The sequence below is a fragment of the Sphaeramia orbicularis genome, chromosome 19 (assembly GCF_902148855.1).
Source record: "Sphaeramia orbicularis chromosome 19, fSphaOr1.1, whole genome shotgun sequence".
Classification (NCBI taxonomy): domain Eukaryota; kingdom Metazoa; phylum Chordata; class Actinopteri; order Kurtiformes; family Apogonidae; genus Sphaeramia; species Sphaeramia orbicularis.
In genome coordinates, this window is record NC_043975.1 from 21111732 (window position 1) to 21124283 (window position 12552).

The 12552-nt window shown below is 36.3% G+C and overlaps 1 protein-coding gene across 2 annotated transcripts in view; it reads left to right on the plus strand.

Annotated features, from left to right (window-relative positions):
• The window catches only part of LOC115410465 (glutamate receptor ionotropic, NMDA 2C-like), a 72559-nt gene that overhangs the window by 32186 nt on the left and 27821 nt on the right, over positions 1 to 12552 (plus strand). For both annotated transcript variants that reach the window (XM_030122121.1, XM_030122122.1), the window contains 2 exons: positions 639 to 753; positions 5481 to 5692. In XM_030122121.1, the coding sequence (XP_029977981.1) occupies positions 639 to 753; positions 5481 to 5692 (327 nt within the window). The remainder of the gene's footprint in view (positions 1 to 638; positions 754 to 5480; positions 5693 to 12552) is intronic.

The window sequence follows — 12552 nt, forward strand, 5'->3', positions numbered from 1 at the left end:
CATAAAGTTGTCATCAGTATAACAATGAACATGAAAATTAACCTTATATTACAATTATCCAATCAAAGGGAAGTATATAAATAGAAAATAATAAAGGACCAGAACAAGACCCCTGGGGAACACTACATGAGATTTGTTTAATTAAGAGTTTCCTTTTGTGATTGTGATTATATGTAAATGGGAGACCTTGCTACTTGATTGACCACGACTGATGTAAGTGCAGACAATCATTCAGCACACACATGTTCACATAGCACACACCAAAAAGTAAGTATTTTGCACATCTTAAGCATATGGTCTGAAATGCAAATTGACCTGATTCATTATTCACAGCCCAGTGTGTCAAGTCTGCAATCCCTCAACAGACAGTGAAATGTCTCAGTAGGAAGACGTTGTCGTCCACCAATCAGCTCGCTCTGTCATCCCTTAATGAGCACCCTCCCTTCTACCACATTAGATTAAGTCTTCCCAGGGGAGCTTTAGGTTTAATTAGGAGCTGATCATCATGGGTTTACGTGCCTTGTGACGACATATCTGAGTATGCAAATTTATGTGTGATGTACAATCAAAGCTCTCTCGATATCTACTCTTTACTTTTGTTGTTTGAGTTTATGACTTAATGATTGTGATGATTGCAGGCATATGCTGAATGTGACGTGGGAGAGGAGAGATCTGTCATTCAACAATCAAGGCTTCCTTACCAACCCGTCCATGATTATCGTTGCGCTGGACCGGGACAGACTCTGGGACAAGGTACTGGGAAACAAAAGTACACAAATAACAAGGATATAAATTCAGCACCATGGACAGTGCAAGATGGAACAATAGCCAGACAAATATCTACATCCAAAATGCATCTGTGTCTTTATATTACATGAACAGTGGTGACCAAAATTATTACAAAACCTCACAGATCTGAAAATGTTGACCTTTTTCTTCTCTCCAAACCGCAATTTCATTCCATAATATTCATGAAGCATGCAGATGGTTGCTCTGAGCCCAACGAATATCAGCTGATGTGAGTGCTACCGTTTTTTTTTTGTTTTGTTTTTTTTGGAGGGGGGGGTTGTTTTGTTTTTTCTATTTTTAGCTTTAGTATTTACTTAATGAACAGTCTAGGCCTTATACAATCTAGGACATTCTTCCATCACCATCAGTTTAACCACAATCATGCCTGATAGTGATCACACGAAAAATTTTGGAAAAAACAAAACAAAACAGATGAAACTTTTCTAGTAATTTTGGCCACCACTCTAATAAGTATCACACAGAAATAGAAAATCTTAACTTCAACAATATAATACTAGCTTATGAAATCAAAACAGTGAATGTAATATTACAGCCAATGATGAGTATTCAAACCTATTTTCATTATTAGATTAGATTAGTTTCAAGTAATATATACATAAGTAAATAATTTGTAGTCCGCCAAATGTTTAAGGGTTTTCAGATAAACGTTCTTGGAGAAATATACAAAAAAGTGTGTTTTTTCAGCTCTGAAGTTGTATTTTTCAAGGCCTGTGTTAATAAATATTTCATGCAGGACAAAATGAGTTCCAAATACGCCACAACTATATAACTACTACACTGAATCAAAATTTGGTTGTGAGAAACTGAAGAAATACTGGTTGTAATAAATTTTGAATGTGAAAGATTGTTCATCTAGGTAAGAAATCATGTTTCTTATCTTGATTTCATCTGCAACACATCTTCAGAACACCTACCTAACAAATTCTGTGAAAAAATATGCAACTGGTGAGATTAACTATGCACTATGACATTTATCTACAAGAGCCAAAAATAAAAACTAAATAATTACAAATTATTCGGAATACTGATTTAGAACACCGAGAAAATTTGTCAATGAAATCCATGGCGTGAAGTGGAAAACATTCTAGGTGAGTTGGCATAAAATGACCTCGATACAGTAAAATTATAAACATTACAATGACAGTGGAAGGTTTTTCGTTCTGTTGTGTATGAGGAAGACCATCCTCAGAAAGCAAACACAGTAGACAGGCAGGTTAAGAGCAAATCAAAATATCTAAACCCCTACGAATAAATAACAAATACCTCACATCTGAATTTACTGAGGAATGATATTTAAAGGCATAAGTCCAAATCAATACTGCTGTGCCTTGCGTCTGTGTGTTCCCTGTTGAAGCTGTATCCCAGTCTCAGTCCTGTTTTTGCCAATTTCTTTGGTGTGCTCTTTCACACACACATATACAGACACACACTTTTCAAAGCCTGAGGGTGTATTGAAAAAGTGCTACTAAACAGAGAGACCTGAACGTAATCTCACAGCTACAGTTGAACTCATTTATTTCTGCCCTGGAAAGACCAACCTACTTTATCAATGTCACCTCCTGGCTGCTGTGTATGTATACGCGTGTGTATGAATGTGGACATGTAATTGTATAGAAGTGTGGTTTGGTTTGTACACATCTGTATGTGTGTGTAGATTTTGTGCAGCCAACTGGTCCATGCATGTTTTGATAATTTCTTTTAAGACAAAAAACCACAATTTGAATGATCAATTTGATTTTGCATTCATCATGAAGAGTAAAAAACACTGACATACAAGGCCTTTTCCTTTTTCATGGTCAAAAGGGATAAAAATTCAGATGATTCTCGGTATCAGTTGTGAATGAAAAAATATCCTGTTTACCACGTGTTCATATGCAAGGCAAGAGTACCAATGAGGGCAGAAATGTATAGAAATAATGCAACAAATATACTCAAAAAGGTTTATTTTTGTTCAATGTAAGGAACTTGATAATTGGAAAATGGTTATTTATATTTGTGATTGAGTCTAAGACATGAATGTTAAACTGATATCAGTTCAAGTGCCACGTACAGCCCAATTTGACCTCAAGTGGGCTGGAAGAGTAAAATAATAGTATCACTTATAAATCAAATTCCAAATATTTATCTTTGTTTTAGTGCAAAAAGTAAAATTACAGTATTAAATATGAATAACCTGAACTTCCACGAACACCCAGAAATTTCTTAAGAAAAATAAGTGCAATTTTAATAATATTATGCCTCAGCTCTTAATTAAAGCTTACAGATGGCAGTGGATCTACAAAGGACCAAAACATTTAATGACAGGCATCTGGAACTGAAAAACATAGCATCTGACTAAGCCGCTTATCAATATCAGAATTAAGGAGAAAAATAAGTGCAATGGACTCCATCAGGTGGCTGTCTTGTCAATTTTTTAATCAGCTTGTGTTGTTTTCAGAAAATAAGCAAAATGAAAACCCACTCCACTTTGAAATCTTGTATTTCTTTGTGCTGTTTGTTGAAGCTTTACAGTGGCTGTTGATTGAGTTGTTTCATTATCTTACCCGAAACAGCTCTTTTGTTGTTTGCAACACTGCTCCATGTCCATGTATAAAGAATAAATTAAAGAATAACATCTGGTCTTAGAAGATGAGAACATTTAGTTTGTGTTTTCTAGTGTTATAATTTTTCCTATGAAACAGAAAATGAAAATGAAATCACTAAAATTTTTTATCTTATTTTGACATTCACATCAAATACGCCGCACACATACGTGGACCTATCAGTATTACATCAGTATACTCACTTCTGTAGTATTACTGCAGTACATTGGGGTGTATATGTACACAGTATGTTGGAGCATGGCACCATACATGCATCTTTGCATCCTTATTTTGCTTCTCTGTCCCTCATATTACAACCAGATCTCCTCTGCTTCATGCAAAATAGCTCATGACAACAAGTCATGAGCTTTTCAAGCCTTTCTTTTCCATTCTGAGGGTTGAATATGTTTCTTATCACAGTGTGAAGGATTGTGTGACATTTTATCTCTCTTTGGTGCCTCTTCCTTCTTCATTATCTGAGATTTGAATTATTTTTAAATTATGTTCACACATGTTTCATTTAATTTCCTTCTTTAGAAAGTTTATAAAAAGCTTTAAGTGAAGCTTTTGTGAAATGCAGTTTATTAATAACCAAGTTTAAAGCAACAGAGGTTGCCCCGAAATAGAAAAAATAAAACACAAATCCCTTAAACATGTTCAAACCTAATTTTTTACTCCAAAGAGCACAAGTCTTACAGTCACTAATGTAGCTACAAAGCTTTGTATCACATTATTATGCATGAGTAATTTTAGTGTTGCAGACAAAATAATGAAACTGTGTTTTTGAACCGTCGAGGCCTGTAACACTGATGATTCTCCATCAAAAGGAAAACAAGAAAACAGAAGATTAACATTGTGTTAGTGCCCTAATAAAGGCTTGTACAAGTTTTGTTTTATCTGCGAAATCATAAATCTTACACAAACAAAAAGAGAGCTGCTTGCATTGAACAGTAATCTTGCTAATCTTGTTAATTTTTTATCTGATGTGAATCATTAGACCATTTTTATGCAGTGAGTTTTCTTACCAAATGGAGGCAGTTACAGAAACAAGTACATGTTAAAAATGCTCACACAGGAAATGAGAAACATAAAGGACAGAGAGAAAAGATGAATATTGACAACTGGCAATACTTGCTAATGTGTCATTCACAGTTTAGGGAAACAAATCAGTCTTGGACATCACAAAGTACCCTGGGGTAGATCTGTAATTCATCCACGTATGACGAAGGCAGAGCATGAGTATATGAGAGTGAGCTGGTATGAAGAAGAGGTCTCATTAAAGCTGTTAGGGAGCGAGTTTCACATGCAGTAAGTCAGCGCTGGCTGAGCTCCGTATGGCTCATTAGGTTGGGTTGATTTGACAAACAGTCCTGGCTCTCACAGAGAAGGTTTTACTGAGCTTAGCGCTGACACGGATGGGATTACTCATTGTGTTACAACCCTGATGTGACATTATACAGCGATTCTGGACCGAAGTGGTTCCCTCTGACATAAAGGGAAAAAAACTCAATGTATTGCTTTTTTTTCCCAGGAGTTTTCCCTCTGGCGTACATTAAATTTTGTCTTCAATTTCAACTTCATCCTAAAAAGATGTAATTCCCCACAACACCTACATTTTTTTTAAAAAATTCATTTATTATAAATACAACTAATCACACAAAATATTCACATTTAACAACAGTGACATTTCAATTTGTTTATTCAGCTGAAAAAGAGAAAATTAATAATTGAATAATCACTCAACAAAATGAACACAGATTGAAGGGAACACATGATGGGATGTAATATTAATTTGATGCAGCTGAACAGCTCTTCGCTCCCCCTGTCTTTCTCCTTCCAAAATGTCTTTTAAGTCTCATCACTGTGCATTAATGAACTCTGCTCTTCTTTCATCTCCTTTCATCCTTTTTCCTCCAGGTCTTACTAATTTTTCTTTATAAAATTAAACATGATTTGCCTTGAAGTTGTAGAGGACCAGACAGGTGAGGGGGGAAGCGTGTGACAGGTGGAGAAAGGTTAAAGGGAAGTTGAATCCAAATCTACTTCACACTGACAGGCTCTTTTCATGTCCTGTGTTCGCTGGTCCAGGTGGGTACGTATGCTCGGGGCATCCTCCAGGTCCGTTACCCTGTCTGGCCTCGTTACGGCAGCTTCCTGGAACATGTGTCAGATGATCGCCACCTGACCGTGGCCACGCTGGAGGAGCATCCCTTCGTCATGGTGGAGAATGTGGACCCGGGGACCGGTACCTGTGTACGCAACACGGTGCCCTGCAGGCGCCAGTCCAACCACACAGAGAGGTAACACACAAACCTGCACATATTTTGGACATCTGTTCACAGGTGATAATGGGATAATACTGAGCCAATGTGTCTCAGAAAGTAAAATGCACTATCATAATACATCTTAAACACTTAAACACATGGACTGAGAGTAAACCACAGCAAAAAAATGCATATATCAGGGGTGTCAAACTCAGTTTCTTTCAGGGGCCACATTTAGCCCAATTTGATCTCCAGTGGGCCGGACCAGTAAAACAATACCATAATAGCCTATAAATAATGACAACTCCAAATTTTTTAGCGCAAAAAATAACATTAAATGATGAAACTATTTCTATCCAAAACAAAAAAGATGTGAATAACTGGAAACAACTGAAATTTCTGAAAAAAAAATAAGTACAATTTTATCAATATTATGCCTCAACTTGTTTTATACATGTGCATTACAGATCAGATCTAGCAAGACACAGAATAGAATATTGTTAAAACTGGACTCATTTTTCTTTAGACATTCCAGGTTGTTCATATTTGTTCAGGTTATTGACATTTTATTGTTAAAGGATATCAGAATTTAATGTTCTTTGCAATAAATCAAAGAGAAAAAAAATTGGTGTTGCCATTATTTATAGGCATAATGTCATATTATTTTTTTCACATTAAACCAAGAAGAAAATTTGGAGTCATTATTTCTAGGTTATTATGCTATTATTTTTGAGTTTGATGCCCTTGACTGTTAATATCTTCAGGGTAATTTTTGCATTTTGCACTTTGTCAATTAATCTCAAGGGCCAGATTGGAACTTTTGATGGGCCGGTTTTGGCCCCGGGCCGCATGTTTGACACCTGTGGCATATGTCTTACCAAATTAATTCATTGTACTAAAGCTGTCATGTCCAAAATTAAGCAAAATAGATGAGTTTTGAACATTTTAACATGCTGAGTGAGTGTAAAGCACTATTTGCAGAGAACTAATATGACTTGTGGACCTAATTTGGAAATCAACCCCCCCCCCCCCCCCCAATGTCTGTGTGTCACACAGAACATTCCCATGGGATAAGCAAAGCCTGTTTTTACTCAAAATTACTGACCTTTCCCTGGTTCTGATGTCAAGGGCAGGCTCATCACTTGAAAGATGGAAAAATGTTCTTTACTGTAGCTGTCATGCTTGTCATCCATCCATCTTTTCAGATGTTGCTCCGCTGAAAGATTTAAGTTTGCTCTTTCAGTGAATATACTTGCTATATTGTGAGTTGAGCCTCCTGGATTTCCACCTAAAATACTTTGAAAACTTTGATTTACCATCATCAGCACAGCCTCCATCATCCTCGACCAGGAAATTGGCTTAATTAATACACGGGGGGAACAAAAAATGTTACATCTACCCTCAAATTACAGACATGTCAATTCATGCGTGATTAATATTATCACAGAACCTCTGCGTTTGCTACAACTAGTTTGATAATTTAAACTGGAATTTAACTTTATAAACTACACACATGGCTGATTTGCTTGGGACTAAGATCACAGATGACGTCCATAATCGTTACAAATTATCATTTCTTTCTTTCTTTCTTTCTTTCTTTCTTTCTTTCTTTCTTTCTTTCTTTAGGATCCCCATTAGCTGTACCATAGCTACAGCTATTCTTCCTGGGGTCCTTACAATAATCTTTACAACTAGTCAATGCAAATAACATACAATATAATCATACAAAACAATTTTTCACATACAACATACAATGAAAGAAAATAAATAACAGACAAATACAGACATGACAACTCCTTTAAGTTAGCGGCGGTGTAGCATATACAGTACATACACTCAATTAGCCCAAGTATCAATCATTTATGGTCAATAGATGCTTCTTGACTAACTTCTTGAATTTCGTTTTACAGTTTTCTTGTGTGATGTGTTCTGGTAGTTTGTTCCATTCTTGCATATTTCTATATAATACCATTCGCTTCATTGCATTTGTTCTTGCTTTGGGTAGTGGAAAATTAACTCTGGTTGCCTGCCTGGTTGCATAGCTACGTCTATCTGAACTAAAACAAACATTTTTGAACAAGATGGATGTTTTTTTTGTTATAATAATATTTCTAAACACAACCATTAGTAAATAAAGTAATTTTTTTTTAACAGAGAGCTAGACACAGATAATACTAATCCTGTGTGAAACAAGGATCGTAAACATAGTATAACTAGTGATCTGAGAAACTGTAGAAACTGTCTTGTCAAAACAGAGGTTAATAGTCAATATTATAGATTGTTGTGATTTGAAGTGGAGCAAATAAAGTGGGTTGTAAATGTCATCAGGAGGTGATGGTGTGGATTATGTTGCTTTTTTGTCATAAACAGTAAAGATGTTGAAGCCCTGATAAACTATGGCATTGTAGATATGTTCCATCTAAAACATCTGCTGTATTTGGGATAAGACAGAGGACTTATTCAGTCATTTCAGCTGATCAGTCATGTGAGTTAAATGTTCCCTATTCAGGTTTTACGTGAAAAACACTTTTCTATTTAACATTATGCATAATAGTTTTTTTTTTAATCTTGCTATTTCCATAAACCGTTTCTAATTGGATATACACCTCAGCCAAAAGCGCTAATAGGCTACGTATATACTTTAAGTATTATTTTCTTATATTCAACAGATAAGATCAGAATATACAGGCAGTTCAAAAGCAAGACAAACGCAGGCTTGTTTTTCATGAAGGATTTAAAGTGAGCAGAAATGGCATGCACAGTCACAATATTTATTCATTTATTTCTGCCATTTTTGTTCACATAACATTGCAGTACATAGAGTATAACAACTCTTAACTGAAACAAATGCGCATATAATTTACGGTACAATCACCAAATATAAAATAAGTGGCTTGTGTTACCCAGTTCTCCCCATTGCACATATAAAAATGTGCATAAATACAGCTGTGGTCAGATGTGCAGTCTTGTTTACATATCTTTCTTGAATTAGTTTTGGTTGAATTCATATTTTTGATGAAAGCAATGTGTCAATTAAAAAAAACCCAGTAAATCTGAAATCCTCCTAATTTTTTTTTCTTGTCAGGACCAAAACTGGTGCATCATATTGGCTTACAGTAAGCATCACACAGACAAGTGCACCCTGTCGCACTTTTCCCCTGCCCCACTTCTGTTCAGAGTAGACACCATGAACCTCCACACTTCATTAAACACAGAGTAATTGTGTATGCTGTGTGTCTAAGCATTTTAAAAGCACACCTCCAGTCTCACACACAGCTCGCAGCACAACAGGAACCATTAAACAGCTATTACCTGTAACTACCTACAACTCCTCTGAATACACAATGTCTTCATTATATTCAAGCAACTGCAGACGATAGAGCTACAACTCTCATAAATTGTCTTGCTGATGTGTTGAAATACCTGTGTCATGCTTTGTGTTTATTATTTCCACATGGGTTATAGTTTATATTTGGTAATAAGACCATCCAGTAAAACAACTAGAGGATGATATGACACATTTCTAAATTATTTGGGCTGTGTTTCTTTATTGTTTTTTGGCACTTTTTCTGGTTTGGTTTGATTTGTTAAGGCAGGACATTCAAAGTTCATGATTTAAGAAGTGAAAGTTCTGTGAGTCCTTGCCCATAAAATACACTTTGTTTGTTAAAAGAATGAAGATACAGACTGTTACATTACTGTCAAACTGTATTTATTTATGTAAGTCTGTGTCAAGGTTATTATCGTTAACGAAACCGAACGAAATGACAAAAACTAAAATTGAAAAAACATTTTCGTTAACTGAAATAAATAAAAACTCGAATTAAAAGAAAAAAACGATAACTAACTGAAACTGTATTGTGTGCTCACAAAACTAACTAAAACATAAAAATTATGGATAAAATTCCCTTTGTTTTCATCTTTGTCAATGTTGATATAGGATAGAACGTGTGAAAATTGTGTCTAAGGTCAGTGTTATGAGAGGGGTATAGATGTCAGGAGGCCAACGGTGAAAGAATGGACAGTTTCAGTTTCGTTTTCACACAAGTGACGTTGTGTATGGATCGCACCCCCACCTACATTACCCCCTCCAACCTGCTATAGGGAATTTATACATCATACTGTACAAATGTTTGTGTCTCTGCTCAATCAGAGCCGCCCTAACCCCACCCCCAAATAAAGTGTCCAGGGTAACCTCACTTATTTCTTTGAAAAGGATGGAAGATAAAATATATGAAAAAAACTGAAACTAATACTAAAACTAAGCATTCAGAAAAAAAATGACAACTAATAAAAACAAGCAAACCTGCTCTAAAAACGAATTAAAACTAACTGAATTAGAGAAAAAAAAGTAACAACGAAATAAAACTAAACTATAATTAAAAATCTAAAACTATTATAACCTTGGTCTGTGTAAATACACCAATCAGCCATAAAATTCTGAGCAAGGGGGAGTGGTATCAATGTTGATTATCTTATTATAATGGGACCTGTCAGTGGGTGGGGTATTTTAGGCAACAAGTGAATTTTTTGCCTGCCAAGTTGAGAAACAGCAAAATGGGAAGAGTGGGGATCTGAGTAACTTTGACTAGGGAAAAAATTGTGATGGTCAAATCTCAAAATTTTGTTTATTCCCAATGTAAAGTATATAAAACCTGCCAAAAGTGATCTAAAGAACAACAACCGGATATCAACTAATCCAGCATCTATGGGAGTAGAACATTAGTACCACCTGGCTAATGTTGTGTAGGTTCCTCTTTTCCCACAAAAGCAGCTCTGACTCGAGGTCCGGACTCCACCAGACCTCTGCATGTGTGCTGTGGTATCTGGACCAAGACATTAGCAGCAACTCCTTGAAGTCCTGGTAGTAGAGAGGTGGACCTTCATTGATGGATTTATTTGTCCAACACCTCCCACAGATGATCCACTGGCCTGAGATTGGGATGTCCTTCCTTTGTCCATTTTTGGTCGGTACTAACCACTGAAAACCAGAAACACCCAACAAGACCTGCAGTTGTGGATCAGTTTTATAACCACTTCTCCTCTCAGTGGTCATAATGTTATGGCTGATCAGTGTACATAGTCAGGGATGAGTGCCCACATGTTCCTCTCCTGAGCTTCCAGTTTTCTAGGTTTGCTTGATGTCTTGAGTCAATTTCAGATTTATTGTCATTCCAACTGTCATCCTGAGGCCATAGCAACACTTCGTGTCAATTAAAATCACAAACACAATCAGATACTGGGGAGAATTTGTTGTGTGGTTGTAATAGTCATCCCAAATCAGTTGTCATTTGAGGTGAGAATCCCAACTGGAACACCTATCAAACTAACCTGGACCAAACTCTTTCAGCAGCCCACCAATCACAAAGAAGTGCCCCCTTAAATGGGCTGAATTAGACACAGTCACAGACTTTTTATCACCTGAACAATAACCCGACGCTACAATAAAGTCTTTAAATACCATGTACGCGTTCAGTCCTGAGTGTCGTCTGTGGGTATGTATCGGTTATGCAGATTGCAGCAGTGACCATAGCTGGCACATTAATTATAGAGAGAGATATGTCGCGGCTGTTGTTGGGTGCGATGGCACATTGATTGCCAGTAAAGAAGATTTATGTGTCCAACATGAGGACATCTGTCATAGCATGGAACAGTGTTATCCCATCCTACCCTCTTTCTCTCTCTGTTTCACTATTTCTCTCTCGCTGGCATGTCCCATTTGGACGATCACCAACAAACAGGGAATAAAGGGCAGAGAAACCGAGAGAGAGAGCGAGAGAGCGAGAGAGGGAGATAGTGCTGCTATATAAATCAGTTAATCTTGCTGCACAGTCTGAACAGCTTCCCTGTAGAGCAGATGTTTAGTGTGATTAAAACTTTTTGTCTTGCTCATTAAAAATCCTTTCTTTGGACAGATGATGGCTTCTTTCGCCAGAGAGCTGAGCCTCACCCCTTCAGCTGATTAAGAGCAAGAATTCCACACAAGTTTTCTAATTTTGGATGAAGCGATAATGATTCACGAACATTAAAAAAAAAAAACTGTCAGTGAATAGACCCATAATGACTTTCACCGTGCGGTGTTTTCAATCAATAACATATTAAAAAGTAGGTTTTGGAGATCAATATGTATTTCGGTGTTGCCCAATAAATGTCTAATCTAAAATTTTACTATAATGCAATATGAGCAACATTTTTTTGCTCTGCTCATTGACAGGTTTTCCGTTGAGTGGGGAACACTCCTTTTGTTATAACCTGAAAAAAGACACTCATCCCCCGTTATATAAATCTTTTCATTTGAATGTGAAAATTGTAAAAAGTGTTCAATTCCTATAGATATAAAATATCTCTGATTTGACTGTTGGATCACACAAAGATGCAATTTAAAGACATCATCATGGGTTTTTGGGTAATTTATAGTGACAGTTATTTTATTTTTAGGATGAATAAAAGAATCAACAAACAGGCCGACAAATTTTACTGCAGCTAAATGGGGAATATGTGCTCCAATAGATATTTTTTAGATATTATGGTTTAAAAATAGGTTCGTCTCTATATGTCGGACCTGTGATGAACTGGTGACTCATCCAGGGTGTACCCCGTCTTTGCCCATAGGTAGCTGGGATAGGCTCCAGCATCCCCCACAACCCTAGTGGGGATAAAGCGGGTTCAGAAGATGAATGAATGAATTTAAAAATAGTATGTCATCTATTCGAAAATGCATTTTATTAAGTGTTACCTGTAAAATATATGTAAAATACCCAAACTAAAAGTGCAGAATGGCCCATTTCAGAATTTTAATTTGTTGATCTATTAATGTGTTTATATTTAATATTCAGCTGGCAAAGGTGGACTCCTTCAATTAGTGCATAATTTTGGTCAGCATCATGTATAATAAT